Source organism: Delphinus delphis, chromosome 11, assembly GCF_949987515.2.
Source record: "Delphinus delphis chromosome 11, mDelDel1.2, whole genome shotgun sequence".
NCBI lineage: Eukaryota > Metazoa > Chordata > Mammalia > Artiodactyla > Delphinidae > Delphinus > Delphinus delphis.
The window spans coordinates 76095604-76107690 of record NC_082693.1 but is presented as its reverse complement, the minus strand read 5'-3'; the positions used below and the strand labels follow the sequence as shown (position 1 = coordinate 76107690).

Here is a 12087-nt window from a genome sequence, read left to right as displayed (position 1 = left end):
CTGTCCCTCTGGTACACAAGGCAGATACCCACACTCTTTGCCCTATCATCTCAACAGCAAAGCCCCTGCACCTATGAGACTCAGCTCCACATCTCTTGGGAGTCCTTCTCCATCTGACTTGGGTACCCATGCTTTGGGCTCCAACCTAGTGCCTCGTACAAGGCCTGGAACACAGTAGGAATCCAGTGTATGTTTGGTATCATTTCTTTACTTTCTTTGTGAGGACTCAGATCGAGGGAGAAAGAATACATCTTCCAGAAAAACGGTGGCCACTTTGATATTGTATTTTTCATTTTATGGCCCTATTTTTAGTGTGTCAGACTCAAGGGGGGATCCAATTAATCCCTAAGTCCTGTCAATTCTATCTTCCAAATAGCTCTTAAGTCCACCTACTTCTTTCCATACCCACTATCCATACCCCAATCTCTTCCTGGTTTACAACCACCTTCTAAGGGACCTGCTGGCTTCCAGCGGTGTCATCTGTAGTCTACCTTGCACCAGAATGCTTGTTCTGAAACACACAAATGATCTAGTCTGTCTTCTGACTGAAACCCTGGGATGGCTTCCCAAAGTCTTTCCAACGAAATTCAAATGCTTTAACGTGGGTTTTAAGACCCCTCCTCCCCTGCCCCTGCCTACCAGGCCGCCCTCATTAACCAACGCTCTCTAGACCGCACGCTTCCCCTACTGTCCATTAGGCCAGGCGCTCCCCCAGCTTCCAGCCTTGGCACCGTCTGTTCCCTCAGCTTCCCCCGCTTCCTCTTTACCTGGATGATATCTGCTCACACTTCAGGCTCAGCTTAGACATCCCTTCCTCCAGGAAGCCTTCTCTGACCTTAAGTTTAGGTTACTTTTCTTTGATTGATTCATTTTCACTGTACCTGTTGTTGTCTTTGTAACTGAAGTATAACTGACCTATAACACTATGTTAGCTCCAGGCCCATTTGGTTATTTCTATACATTACAAAATAATCACCACGACAAGTCTAGTTACCATCCATTGCCATACAAAGTTATTACCATATTATTGACTATATTCTCCATGCTGTACATTTCATTCCCATGACTAATTTTTTTGTACTGGAAGTTTGTACCTCTTAATCTCCCTCACCAAGTTCACTCATCCCCCTAACCCCTTCCTCCTGGGCCACCACCTGTTTCTGTACCTACGACTCTGTTTCTGTTTTGTTATTTTTGTTCATCTGTTTTGTTTTTTAGATTCCACATATAAGTGAAATCATACAATATTTGTCTTTCTTTGACTTATTTCACTTAGCATAATGCCCTCTAGGTCCATGCATGTTGCTGCAAATGGCAAGGTTTCATTTTTTTAACGGCTGAGTAGTATTCCACTGTGCATATATACACCACATCTTCTTTATCCATTCGTCTATCGACGGACACTGAGGCTGCTTCCATATCTTGTCTATTGTGAATACTGCTGCAGTGAACATAGGGATGAATGTATCTTTTTGAACTAGTGTTTCATCTTCTTCAGAAAAATACTTAGAAGTGAAATTGCTGGATCACCTGGTGGTTCTATTTTTAGTTTTTTGAGGAACCTCCAAAGTGTTCTCCATAGCGGCTGCACAAACGTCCATTCCCACCAACAGTGCACTAGGTTCCCTTTTCTCCACGCCCTCGCCAACACTTGCTATTTGGTGGTTAGATGTTTGTTTGTTTTTTTTTATGTGTCCCCGTGGAATCCTCCACGTCCTCTGTGCTAACCCTATTATTCTCTATTTACTTATTAGTAGATTGGTAGCTCCTTAACTTTTTAGGGTAGACCGGATTATTGTTCCCAGTTCTGCAATCTCTCCTGTACTGGAATAACACACCCATACTCTTGGCCACTAGAGCAGAAAGCGTATGTTTCGCTACCCCGCTGATGCTGGGCTTGGCTGTGTGGCTTGCTTGCCAATGGAATATCAGCAAACACGGCATGAGCGGAGGCTCTGAATGTGCTGCAGAGTTTAGCTTGGGCTCTTGTGCTTCTGCTGCCTGCCTTGAGGAGAGTATGTGCAGGATGAGAGACATGTGAAGGAGACCTGAATCAAACCCTCCACCTGCAGTCACTGCTGAAGCTGACCCACGATCAAGAAAAACAAATTTTTGGTCTTCTAAGTCACTAACAATCTGTTTGTTAACACAGTATTACTGGAGCAGAAACCTGACTACCAACACTGTCTCTATCTCTCACTAGACTGCAAGCTCCATGCGGGCAAGAAAGAACAGTATCCCAAGCACACAGTAGGCGCTCAGTAAATATCTGTCGATGGGATGTATGACTGAATGAATGAACGTTGGCCATGGACGTCTCTGTCTCCCTCGCTGGCATGTGAATTCCTTAAGGCCGAGAACGGCATCTGATTTCTCTCAGTATCACCTAGTTATCTCACTTCCCACGTTGGGTTCTTGGGTTCTTGGTAGAGATTCAATAAATGTTTGTTGAAATTAGATAAACTGAATTTTGTGGGCTGACTTGGGAATCAGTCCTTAATTTATGACATTGTTTCTATGGGAAAATGCATTCCGAGTGCCAAACAAACTTGCAAATGAACTTTTGGAACCTCACCCGCTCATTGGTTCCGGATTGCCAGTTTTGTGGAAATCCATAACTAAACACATGTGCTGTGCTTTGCAATATGGGAGAAACTGAGAAGCTGCTTCCAAACCCAAGATATTCAGCCTGCAAAAAATTCACTTTCCACCCACACAGACAAATTCAGCATAGGTTGGATTTGCGGTTCCAACAATAAAATACTAGACTTTTTAGAGCTCATTGTTTATCTAATTGCTTTTTGTCTGCTTATACTGGATGCCTATTCTTAATGTCCGATCAAAAGAAAGTTAAGATCATTTTCTTGCACCCCCCCCACCTCAACAAATCCACTTTCTAGACGTGTATGAAATAAAGCCCAACCTTCTCAACAGAGAACGTAAATTATTTTTCTAAATAAATCTGTGACACTTACAATAAACACAGTGGGATGCTCTACAGTTATAAGAAAACAACCTCTTTTAGAATTCCTAATTTTGAATGGTACTAACAGCTTAACATGAGTCACGGATCTGAGGCTTAGTTTTATTTCATCTCAGGTCAGAACCAAGCCAGTTTGAAACCAAGTGATGCGACGTGGCTGGGAAGGGCCATCAGTCCACAAATCCGGAATGTTTTAACATACTTAATGCACACGTCTCGGCCTGCCATTGGTAGAGATTCCCAATCACTCAGTGTACTCCATTCATTTAACATATATTTTTTAAGCACCTACTATACACCACGTACCATTCTAGATTCTGGGGATACAGTCATGAACAAGACGAGATTCCCATGCAACTTACATTTTAATAAAGGAAGAGGCAGAGAAAGATCATTTCAAATAGTGATGGGGCCAGGAAGCCTATAAACAGTGACGTCACTGTGACTGAGGTGAGGCTACTTCAGACTGGGTCATTGCAGGGAGACATGTATGCTGGGACCTGATGAGCAAGAAAGAGCCAGCCGTGGAAGCATTTGGGGAAGAATTTTCTAGACTGAGGAAACAGCAGGTGAAAAGTCCCTGAGGCAGGAAAAAGCCTGCCATATTCTTAAGTCAGAAAGAAAGCCCGTGTGGCTGGGGTCGAGTGAACGAAGGAGAGGGTGGCATGAGAGGTCTGAGAATAACCAAGGACCCGATTCTGGGAAGCCCTGTATTCAGGCCCTGGGAGCAAGGGAGTCAGACTGAATTCTGCGACGGAGGCCAGTGGAGGTTTTTAAGCTCGGGAGTAAAATGATCCGGTTTAGATTTTTACAAGACCACTCCTCTTGGGGCGGGGGTGAGGGGACAAGAGCAGAAGCAGCGGAAGCCGTGAGCAGGCTTTTCCAGAAGGTTGGATCCCTTTATCACAGCCCATCATCAATAACAGTCCTGATGTCTTCAACTTCTCCAGTTGTTCCGTTCACCATCTTGCTGGACTTGCTTACCACGCTCTCTCCCCGAGGACCCTACTTCCCTGCAGCCCACCAAGGGCTGGCTGTTTCCTCTCCCTCATCACAGTGGTCCTCCTTGTCTCTTGCTGCCTCTTCGGGATGAATCTTCCCTTCTTTCCAAGCCTGGCCCCATCCCCTGCACTCCCCAGCTCGGAAGCTCACACCATCGGGCCACCTGCCAGACCCCCCGGCCTCTCCTCGTCAAGAGCATCCATGGCCCACCCCGCCCATGGGCAATTCCTTTCTTTTCTGGACTGTGTGCCTCCTTGGTCTCTCCAACATTGCTCCCATAGTCCTTCTTGGTGACTGGTCCACCGAACACTCTGACCCCTCCTCAGTTCCCTGACCCTCTCTCCAATGATCTTGTCCTTCATCCTATTTCAGCTACACAATCACACCCCAGACCTTGCCAGTACCAATGACTCCGCCCCCACCATGACCTTAATTTCAAGTTCCCCATAGTCTGACCACTACCGCTTCTCCAGTTCCCCAGGTCGAACAAGTTTTTTTTGTTTTTGTTTTTGTTTTTGTTTTTGTTTTTGTTTTGCGGTACACAGGCCTCTCACTGCCGTGGCCTCTCCCGTTGTGGAGCACAGGCTCCAGACGCCCAGGCTCAGCGGCCATGGCTCACGGGCCCAGCCGCTCCACGGCATGTGGGATCTTCCCGGACCGGGGCACAAACCCGCGTCCCCCGCATCGGCAGGCGGACTCTCAACCACTGCGCCACCAGCGAAGCCCTCCAACAAGTTTTAAACCCCAAAACAACCTCCCCTGCACAGAGCTGGCTACCTTTCCACAACTCTCACTCCTCTCGTGTCCTCACGTCCCTCCCTAGAGCTCACTTCTGGCTTGAAGCCCAGGGTCCACTATTGTAAGTACCCAAATCCATATCACTGTCCATCCCTCGTAGGCACCCTCAGCTCTGGGCCCCGCTTTCCCCGCTTGAATGTATTTCCTGGCAAAGCCCCATCTCTGGCTAATCTAACTCTCCACTACCCTACCTCTATGCCCACGGAGCCAAACATGGCTTGTGGAAGCAAACCCATGCTTACTGCTCTCACTTCAAAAGCAAGACCACTAACTTCAAGTGAGCCCTGATGTCGTCTGGCAACTGTTCTCCCTTTCCCGGCTCTGTTCTCTCTTCCACTCTGTCCCATACCTTCTCTCTCTTCTCCCTTCCAACTCCAGGGCTTCCTCCCTCACCTCACCCATCTTACATTACTGAAAATGACGTAAAGCCACATACAAAGACACTGTGCGTGCTTCCATCACCGACCTGCTCCTGAGCCCATATTCTTCACCTTCCCTCCCATGACCAAGGATGAAGGGTCCCATGCTCCTGGCTGAGGCTGGGTCCCCCGCGGGTACACAAGATCATATTTTCTTTCATCTGCTGAAAGACAACACCCCACAATTCTCCCTTCTCTCTCCTGTATCGTCAGTTTCTCTCTCTCTACTGGAACTTTCCCGACAGTACAAAAACACACTGCTATTTCATGTATCTTAAAGAAAACCCCAAAGCTCTCTGGACTCCACCTTTTCCTCCAACGTCTACTCCATTTTTCTGCTTTCTCAGCGGAGGAAATTTTCTAATTTTCTAATTTTCTCTTACAGCTTTAGCAACACTTCCTGTCCTTGCCACCGTACCAGTCAACGCCTGCTAAGCCCAGTGGCTCAATTCTCTTCCTCTCTTGCCTGACCTCTCTGCACCATCTGGCACAATGGACCACTCCCATCCTCCTTTCCTCCCTGGGCTTCTAGCAGGCCACCTTCTTTAGTCTCTCCGCTTCCCCTCTGGTTGTTCTCTCCCTATCTGTTACTTCTTCATCTCCTTGACCCCTAAACACTGTACCGCCTCAATGCTCAGTTTTCCAACTAATCCTCCTCTCAATCTACACTCCCTCCCTCATCTGGTCTGAAGACTTCACGACGTACCATCAGAATACTACTAACCCCCAAAGTCCTATCACCAGCTCGGACATCTCCTATGAACGCCAGACCTGTGTTTGCCGAAAGAGTAGCCACTAGCTGCTACGCGTGGCTATTTAATCACCATCACCACTGTGACCATCACCACCATCTCCACTGCTGTCACTGAATTAACTCCTGCACAGAGCTCTACAAATATAGACAGAGAAGCTACATAAATGGAACAGATCAGAAAGATTATGGCAGACCTGCTTGGTGGGTGTGTGGCGATGCAGTGCTGCTCACGATCGGTTAATTTCTTAAACTCTAGTCTTAGGCAAGCGACAAGAAGAAAACGTTCCCACCCAATTACAATTATTCATGAGAATCTTTCTGGCCTTGCCTCTTTTGTCTGCCGATGATTCTGAAGCAAACAGCCCGGCAAGGAGGCCCAGCAAAAGGAAGGGCAATCATGTGTCTCGCTGCATCTCAGCTTCAGACTTCCTCCATGAACTCTTAATTAATTCCAGCCCCATATTTTTAGTTTGTTTCCCGAACCTCTTGCTTATATTGTATTTTCCCCCTCTCCCTTCATTGCTCTTGCCTTCTTCCCCCAAAGGCTCCCCAATTCTACCCCCAGTCTTCTTCTCTCTCCCTAAATTGCCCCTTGTTTAGCCTTCAGCTTCTCTGCACCTGTTCTACTCTTTCTTATTTTTTTCACCTTTAAAAACTGAAAGCACCAAACTGACAGACACTGTTATGTGTTTTTTTTTTCCCCCTGCCTGAGCTGCAGCTCAGGCTCTCTCTTCCTTGCTTCTATAGCAAAAGCCCGAGTACTGGGTTGCCATGGCAACAGCGAATCCAACCAGGCCGGTCCCAGCGACGTTGGGAGCTGCCATGGCGAGGAAGCCGCTACAAGTCGCCCTGGGCCTAGATGGGTCGTGAACATCGTAATTCAAGACCAGGCTGGGCAGATTCTGCCCGGAGACTGAGACTGCACATCAGGCCTGTGCACAGCTGTACAGCGCACCCAGAGACAACATCATCAATAATCAGGCTTCCACGGAGCCAACCAAACACGTGACATCACGAGGATTCATCTGAAAATTTTCAAACACGCCTATTCTTTTATGTCCTCTGACAGAGAACATTTTGCATCTCTCTCCAGTCTTGGAGAACTCTGTAGAAAGTAAAAGCTACAGGGACAGCTCCAACTTACGCCGGTATCCTTCCCCCAACCCCCCTCAACCTCTGCCCTCCACGTTGGGGACCCTCTCAGTGGTTCAGGTCAAATGATTCAGTGGCACCGACACAACTGGGAACATCACTGAGAATTAATTCAGATTACACACTGGTATTTTAGTTGGCGCAGAGATCAGTTCCCCCAGGTCACTGGCACGGATCCTTAAAGTAGGGCAACAAGTGTGCAGCCGCATGCCACTGTTTCGAAATCGTGAGTTGGTGAGAAAGAACTCAGGAAATACCTCTGCAGCAAACGGCACCAACCGCAGTGAGGGTCTGTCGCTGCTACACACTCCGAACAGGACTTATGTTTACTGCAGTTCGCGACACGAATTCTCCTCACCTAAAAATAAAGGTGACAGCAGTTCAGACGGAATTATGAGCAACACCAGAAAAACTACAACACCTTATCTGATGAAGGGCCACAAAGAGACATTTATCCACTCAGACGCCGAACATCCGTGTAATGACATGGGGCAGCGGTTCTCAAGTTCTAGGGTATGAAGCAGTTTATCAGCGTCTCCTGGGGAGCTTTGGAAAGGGCAGATTCCCAGAACCCCTGCCGCTGAGGCTCTAGCTGAGTAGGTCTGGGGTGGGGCCTAGGAATCTGCCTTTTCAAGAGCTCTCCCAGGTGAGCCTGATCCACAGTCAGGTTTCTGATCTGCTGGTAGTGATTTTCAAGGATCGTGGAATCAGGTCACCTGGTTTTCAGCAACAGTCAATGGCACCTTGAAGATGAGCGTCTGGGAAAAGCAAGAGGCTCTGCCCTGGAGTGTCGGCACGAGGTTGGCACTTGACATGGAAATGAGGATCACCCTCCCACACCCCTCCTAGGGGTGACCCATCACCTCCGCTCCTGGCTCCCCACTCACACTCCCTCCACTGGAGGTGAAAATCAAAGAAACGGGGAGTTTTCCAATCATTCCTGGCCCCTAGAGCTGCCTCTTCCGGTTGTCAGAAAACAGCAGCCCCTGAGGTGGGCGCGGGTGCTGGGCAGACCCACGCCCTGGAGGCCGGCAGAGCCTCCAAACAGGGTTGCGGGGGAGGCAGGGAGGACCTGAGCCTCACATGCTGCGTTTTCTGCAGGCAAAATCCCACAGCATAGTCAGGAAACCTGTGGAATTCATTAAGCCAGGAAGTTGTACCTGCTAGAAAGCATAAGTAACTTCTTAAAACATATAGAGAAATAGAGAGTTCTAGAAGGGGTTTGTGAGAAAAGCAGGGGCTATCCCGAGGAATACCCTTCCATTCCAAGCTGACGTCGTGGAGGATAACCACCGCCCATCAGCTCACAGTCCCCGGCGCCGCTGACAGATGTGGCGGGCGGACCACCAGCCTGAGCCAGAATTAACCAGAATGTGGACACTTCCCTGTAGCTCACAGCACATCTTTGTAATTCTGGGGGATTTTCACAAATGTCACGGAATCTCTCCAACCTTGTTTTCTCATGTGTGAAACGGTGATAGTGCTGCTGACTTTGCGGGGTTATTACCAACATTGCCCGGCACATAATAAACGCTCAATAAATGCTGGCTATTGCTACCACATGAGAAAAAGTTTCCACGGTCCAACGAACCTGTGAAACCTCACAGGGAAAAAGCAAACGTTTCCTTAGCACAAGGCTTCTGAGAGCCTTTGAATGCTCTATTATGATACTCTAGGAGTGGTACAGTAAGTATCATCTGCTCCTGGGACCACTTTTGCTCAGAACATTGAGTGGAAAATGAGTCTCTAGAACATTCTAGGAGAACGACTCTACATGTACTTAAACACACAAACAAATAACTATGTGAAAGAAAGGCCACCATAAATACTACATTGGACCTGCTTCTCTAACTGAACACACTTACAGGGCCTATTCCACAGCAATGCATCTATTTCCATACGGTTGTTTTAATGACCAAGTATTCTATGGATGTAGCAGGGCATTTTAGTTTGGCTGTTACTATCTCCCCAAGAGTCTAGGAAGGGACCTTCCTTAGGTTTTGTCTCTCTAGGGCTTATACTGGCTCAACCAGAGAACCAAAGTCTTACTAATAGGATCTCTAGCAGTGAATCTAAGTGAAGACGGTAAGAATAACCTGCTTTGATGCCCAGCGGAAAACTCTTCTCCGGACTTCAGGCTTTGAATGGCCAGACTAGAACTCTTCACCTTCAGAAAGTGAGGACCTATCAACTACTGGTGGTTCTCACTGTGGTTCTCAGCCTACAGGTTTGGGGTCTGGGAAAGGATTTATGAGCTATTTGCAATGTTTCAAAAAGCGGATTGGAAAAACATGCACAGACCAGGCAAGGCTGCAAGTGTCTTTGCTTTGAGCTGGAATTTTATCAGCTCCGTGTGGTAGCACAGTCAGCGCTCTGAGTGGCCGTTTTGAGATGCCCTTGAAAAATAACGCCTGAGAATGGGAATTGTTACTTAATAAGTGCAGTTTGTTGAGTAGACAAAATTCTTTCAAATACGAGAACCCTGGGGAAGAAATATAATAGACAGTGTTTAAATGTTGAAGCAAGCTCGTCAAAAAGGTTCTGTATGGTGAAGAACAAAGGTATATGAGATCCACTGGCCATCTCAATGCGGTCATTTTGAATAACTGGCATTTCAACATGCAAAAGGCAATAGAGCCTTTTTAGGAGTGTCAGAAGCGAAAAAGTGCTGCGACGTGGCCAGCACATGGAGATGGATGTCATTGCTCTTCTCCATAGGATGACTGAGAGGAAAAGAATGGAAAATGAGGGTGGGCCGAGGGCATCTGTTATATCCATTATGTAATTATGTACGTCTCACTTATCTTCTTTGCACTTGTATGTTCAAATGGTCATGGGTCAAAACAACCATGCCAGAATTGCCTGTTCGGTTTTCACAAATTTGGGGTTTGATCCTATTTATCATGGGCTTTAACATCAGGTAGAATTTAAGTCCTGGCCCTGACAAGGCTCTATCTATATCCTTGAGAAGATATTTAACCTCTCTTAGTCCTAGTTCTTCATATATAAAACAAGGGTAATTTTTATCTCACTAGATTATTGACAGATTTCATTAACATTGTTTATTATACTTTGCGGGGTGTGTGTGTGTGTGTGTGTGTGTGTGTGTGTGTACAATTCTATGCATCTAGAGAGACCCTCTTTGGAAGAGTAACTAGCACAGCATCAGTAGGGACTCAGTAACAATTAGTTTCCCTCCTCCTTCCCTTGGTGAAAGCACTTTGTAAAAATGAATAAAATGTAAAAAGGTTTCCTTTTTATTTCAGTAAGCTGAAGCAAGAAGCAAAACTAAAACAGCCAGATAAATTAAGAGAGGGAGGGTGAGTGCCACATATTTCCCGGTTCATGAATGTGTATGAGACTATGGCCTGATATTAACCCCGAATTCCAAAGCCAATCCCATCGGGTATATTCATAAATGCATCTAGCCATTCAATGCCCACACGATCAATGTGTAAATTCAGTTACCTCGCTGATTACACTGCCATTTGCAAGCATACCTTTCTCTGAAAACTTTGCACTGTAAATATAGCCAATAATAAAATTGTCTACATAGGTAATAATTCTTGCTTACTTACTGACAGTAAGGTTTTTAATTCCATGTCTGTGAACCACTGCGCGTCTTCTTGAAGCCTGCAGCAGTGTTTAAACTCAGTAGCTCAAAGGAAAAGCTTCACCACTCGATAATGACACCAATTAAACAATTTGTATTCATAAGACAGAAACAGTAACTAGTATTTCTGCCTACCTCTTTTCCAGCTGTTAGATAGATGTAGATGTTCTTCTTAGGATGAGGAACGAGTTTGTAGAAAACAGGTGTTTCTTCTTTGATTTCATAGATAACCTCCGGACAATTAGAAGTCAAATTCTCACCAAGAATAACCTATTTTTTAAAAAAGAGAAATATGACTTCTATTAAATAATCTGAATTTCAGGGTGGCAAAACTTATGGCTTAATCCTAAGATTACATCCTTTCTTCTGCACTACCTACACTGGCTAAGGTACCACGTTCCTTAATCATCGGCTCATATCTCAGCCTTCAACAAGGCTGGTGATAACAAGCTTGGATTTCTGCTTTTGTAGGGGACAGAGTCATGGTGCACGGACACGCACACACAAAGCCACTCTTCGGCGCTGAGGCAGTATCCTCATATGTGGAAGCTCTTTGTCCAAAACTAGCCTTATGAGAAGCCACAAGTGACAGCTTCATTAGTGCTATGCCAAGTGATCTTAAAACTAAAGGCAGGCAGCCTGACAGGTACCCGCATGGGTTACTCTGATTCTCCTCTATGGGTCTACACAGTTCTGTGTTTTCAAGTAACCAGGACAACTTAACAGACCTAAACGAGTAGGTACATATTTATATATAAAATACAAGTAAGTGTGGCTTTGAAGTTGGACATACCTGAGTTTCACTCATCTTTAGTCAATAAACATCTCTTGAACATCCACTATATTTATCTGCCACATTGTAGGTGTTTGCAAAAATGCAGTGAACAAATGGTGGGGAAATCCTGCCCTATAGAACTTACATTCATGTGCATGCTGGGGTGGGGGGAGTGTAATGATAGACAATTAACAACAAATCAGTAAATTATAAAATATGTCAGCAGGCACCGCAATGCAATGAGAAGCCCGCACACCGCAACGAAGAGTAGCCCCCGCTCGCCACGACTACAGAAAGCCTGTGCGCAGCAACAAAGACCCAACGCAGCCAAAAAACAAAAAACACGTTAGCAGGACCAACAGTATAGCACAGAGAACTATATTCAATATCCTGTAATAACCTATAATGGAAAAGAATCTGAAAAAGAATAGATTACATACATGTACAACTGAATCTCTTTGCTGTACACCAGAAACTAACACAACACTGTAAATCAACTATACTCCAATATAAAAAAAAAATACGTTAGCAGGTGATATAGGTCAAAATTAAGTGGGGTAAAAAGATGGAAAATGTGTGTTCAGCATTACG

At 45.9% G+C, this 12087-nt stretch overlaps 1 protein-coding gene across 1 annotated transcript in view; it reads right to left on the bottom strand.

Annotated features, from left to right (window-relative positions):
* PLXNC1 (plexin C1) overlaps positions 1-12087 on the bottom strand; it is a 141803-nt gene that overhangs the window by 100769 nt on the left and 28947 nt on the right. The window contains exons 3-4 of the mRNA XM_060025382.1: positions 10857-10991; positions 7366-7466 (exon numbers count right to left, since the gene is read on the bottom strand). Of these exons, the coding sequence (XP_059881365.1) occupies positions 7366-7466; positions 10857-10991 (236 nt within the window). The remainder of the gene's footprint in view (positions 1-7365; positions 7467-10856; positions 10992-12087) is intronic.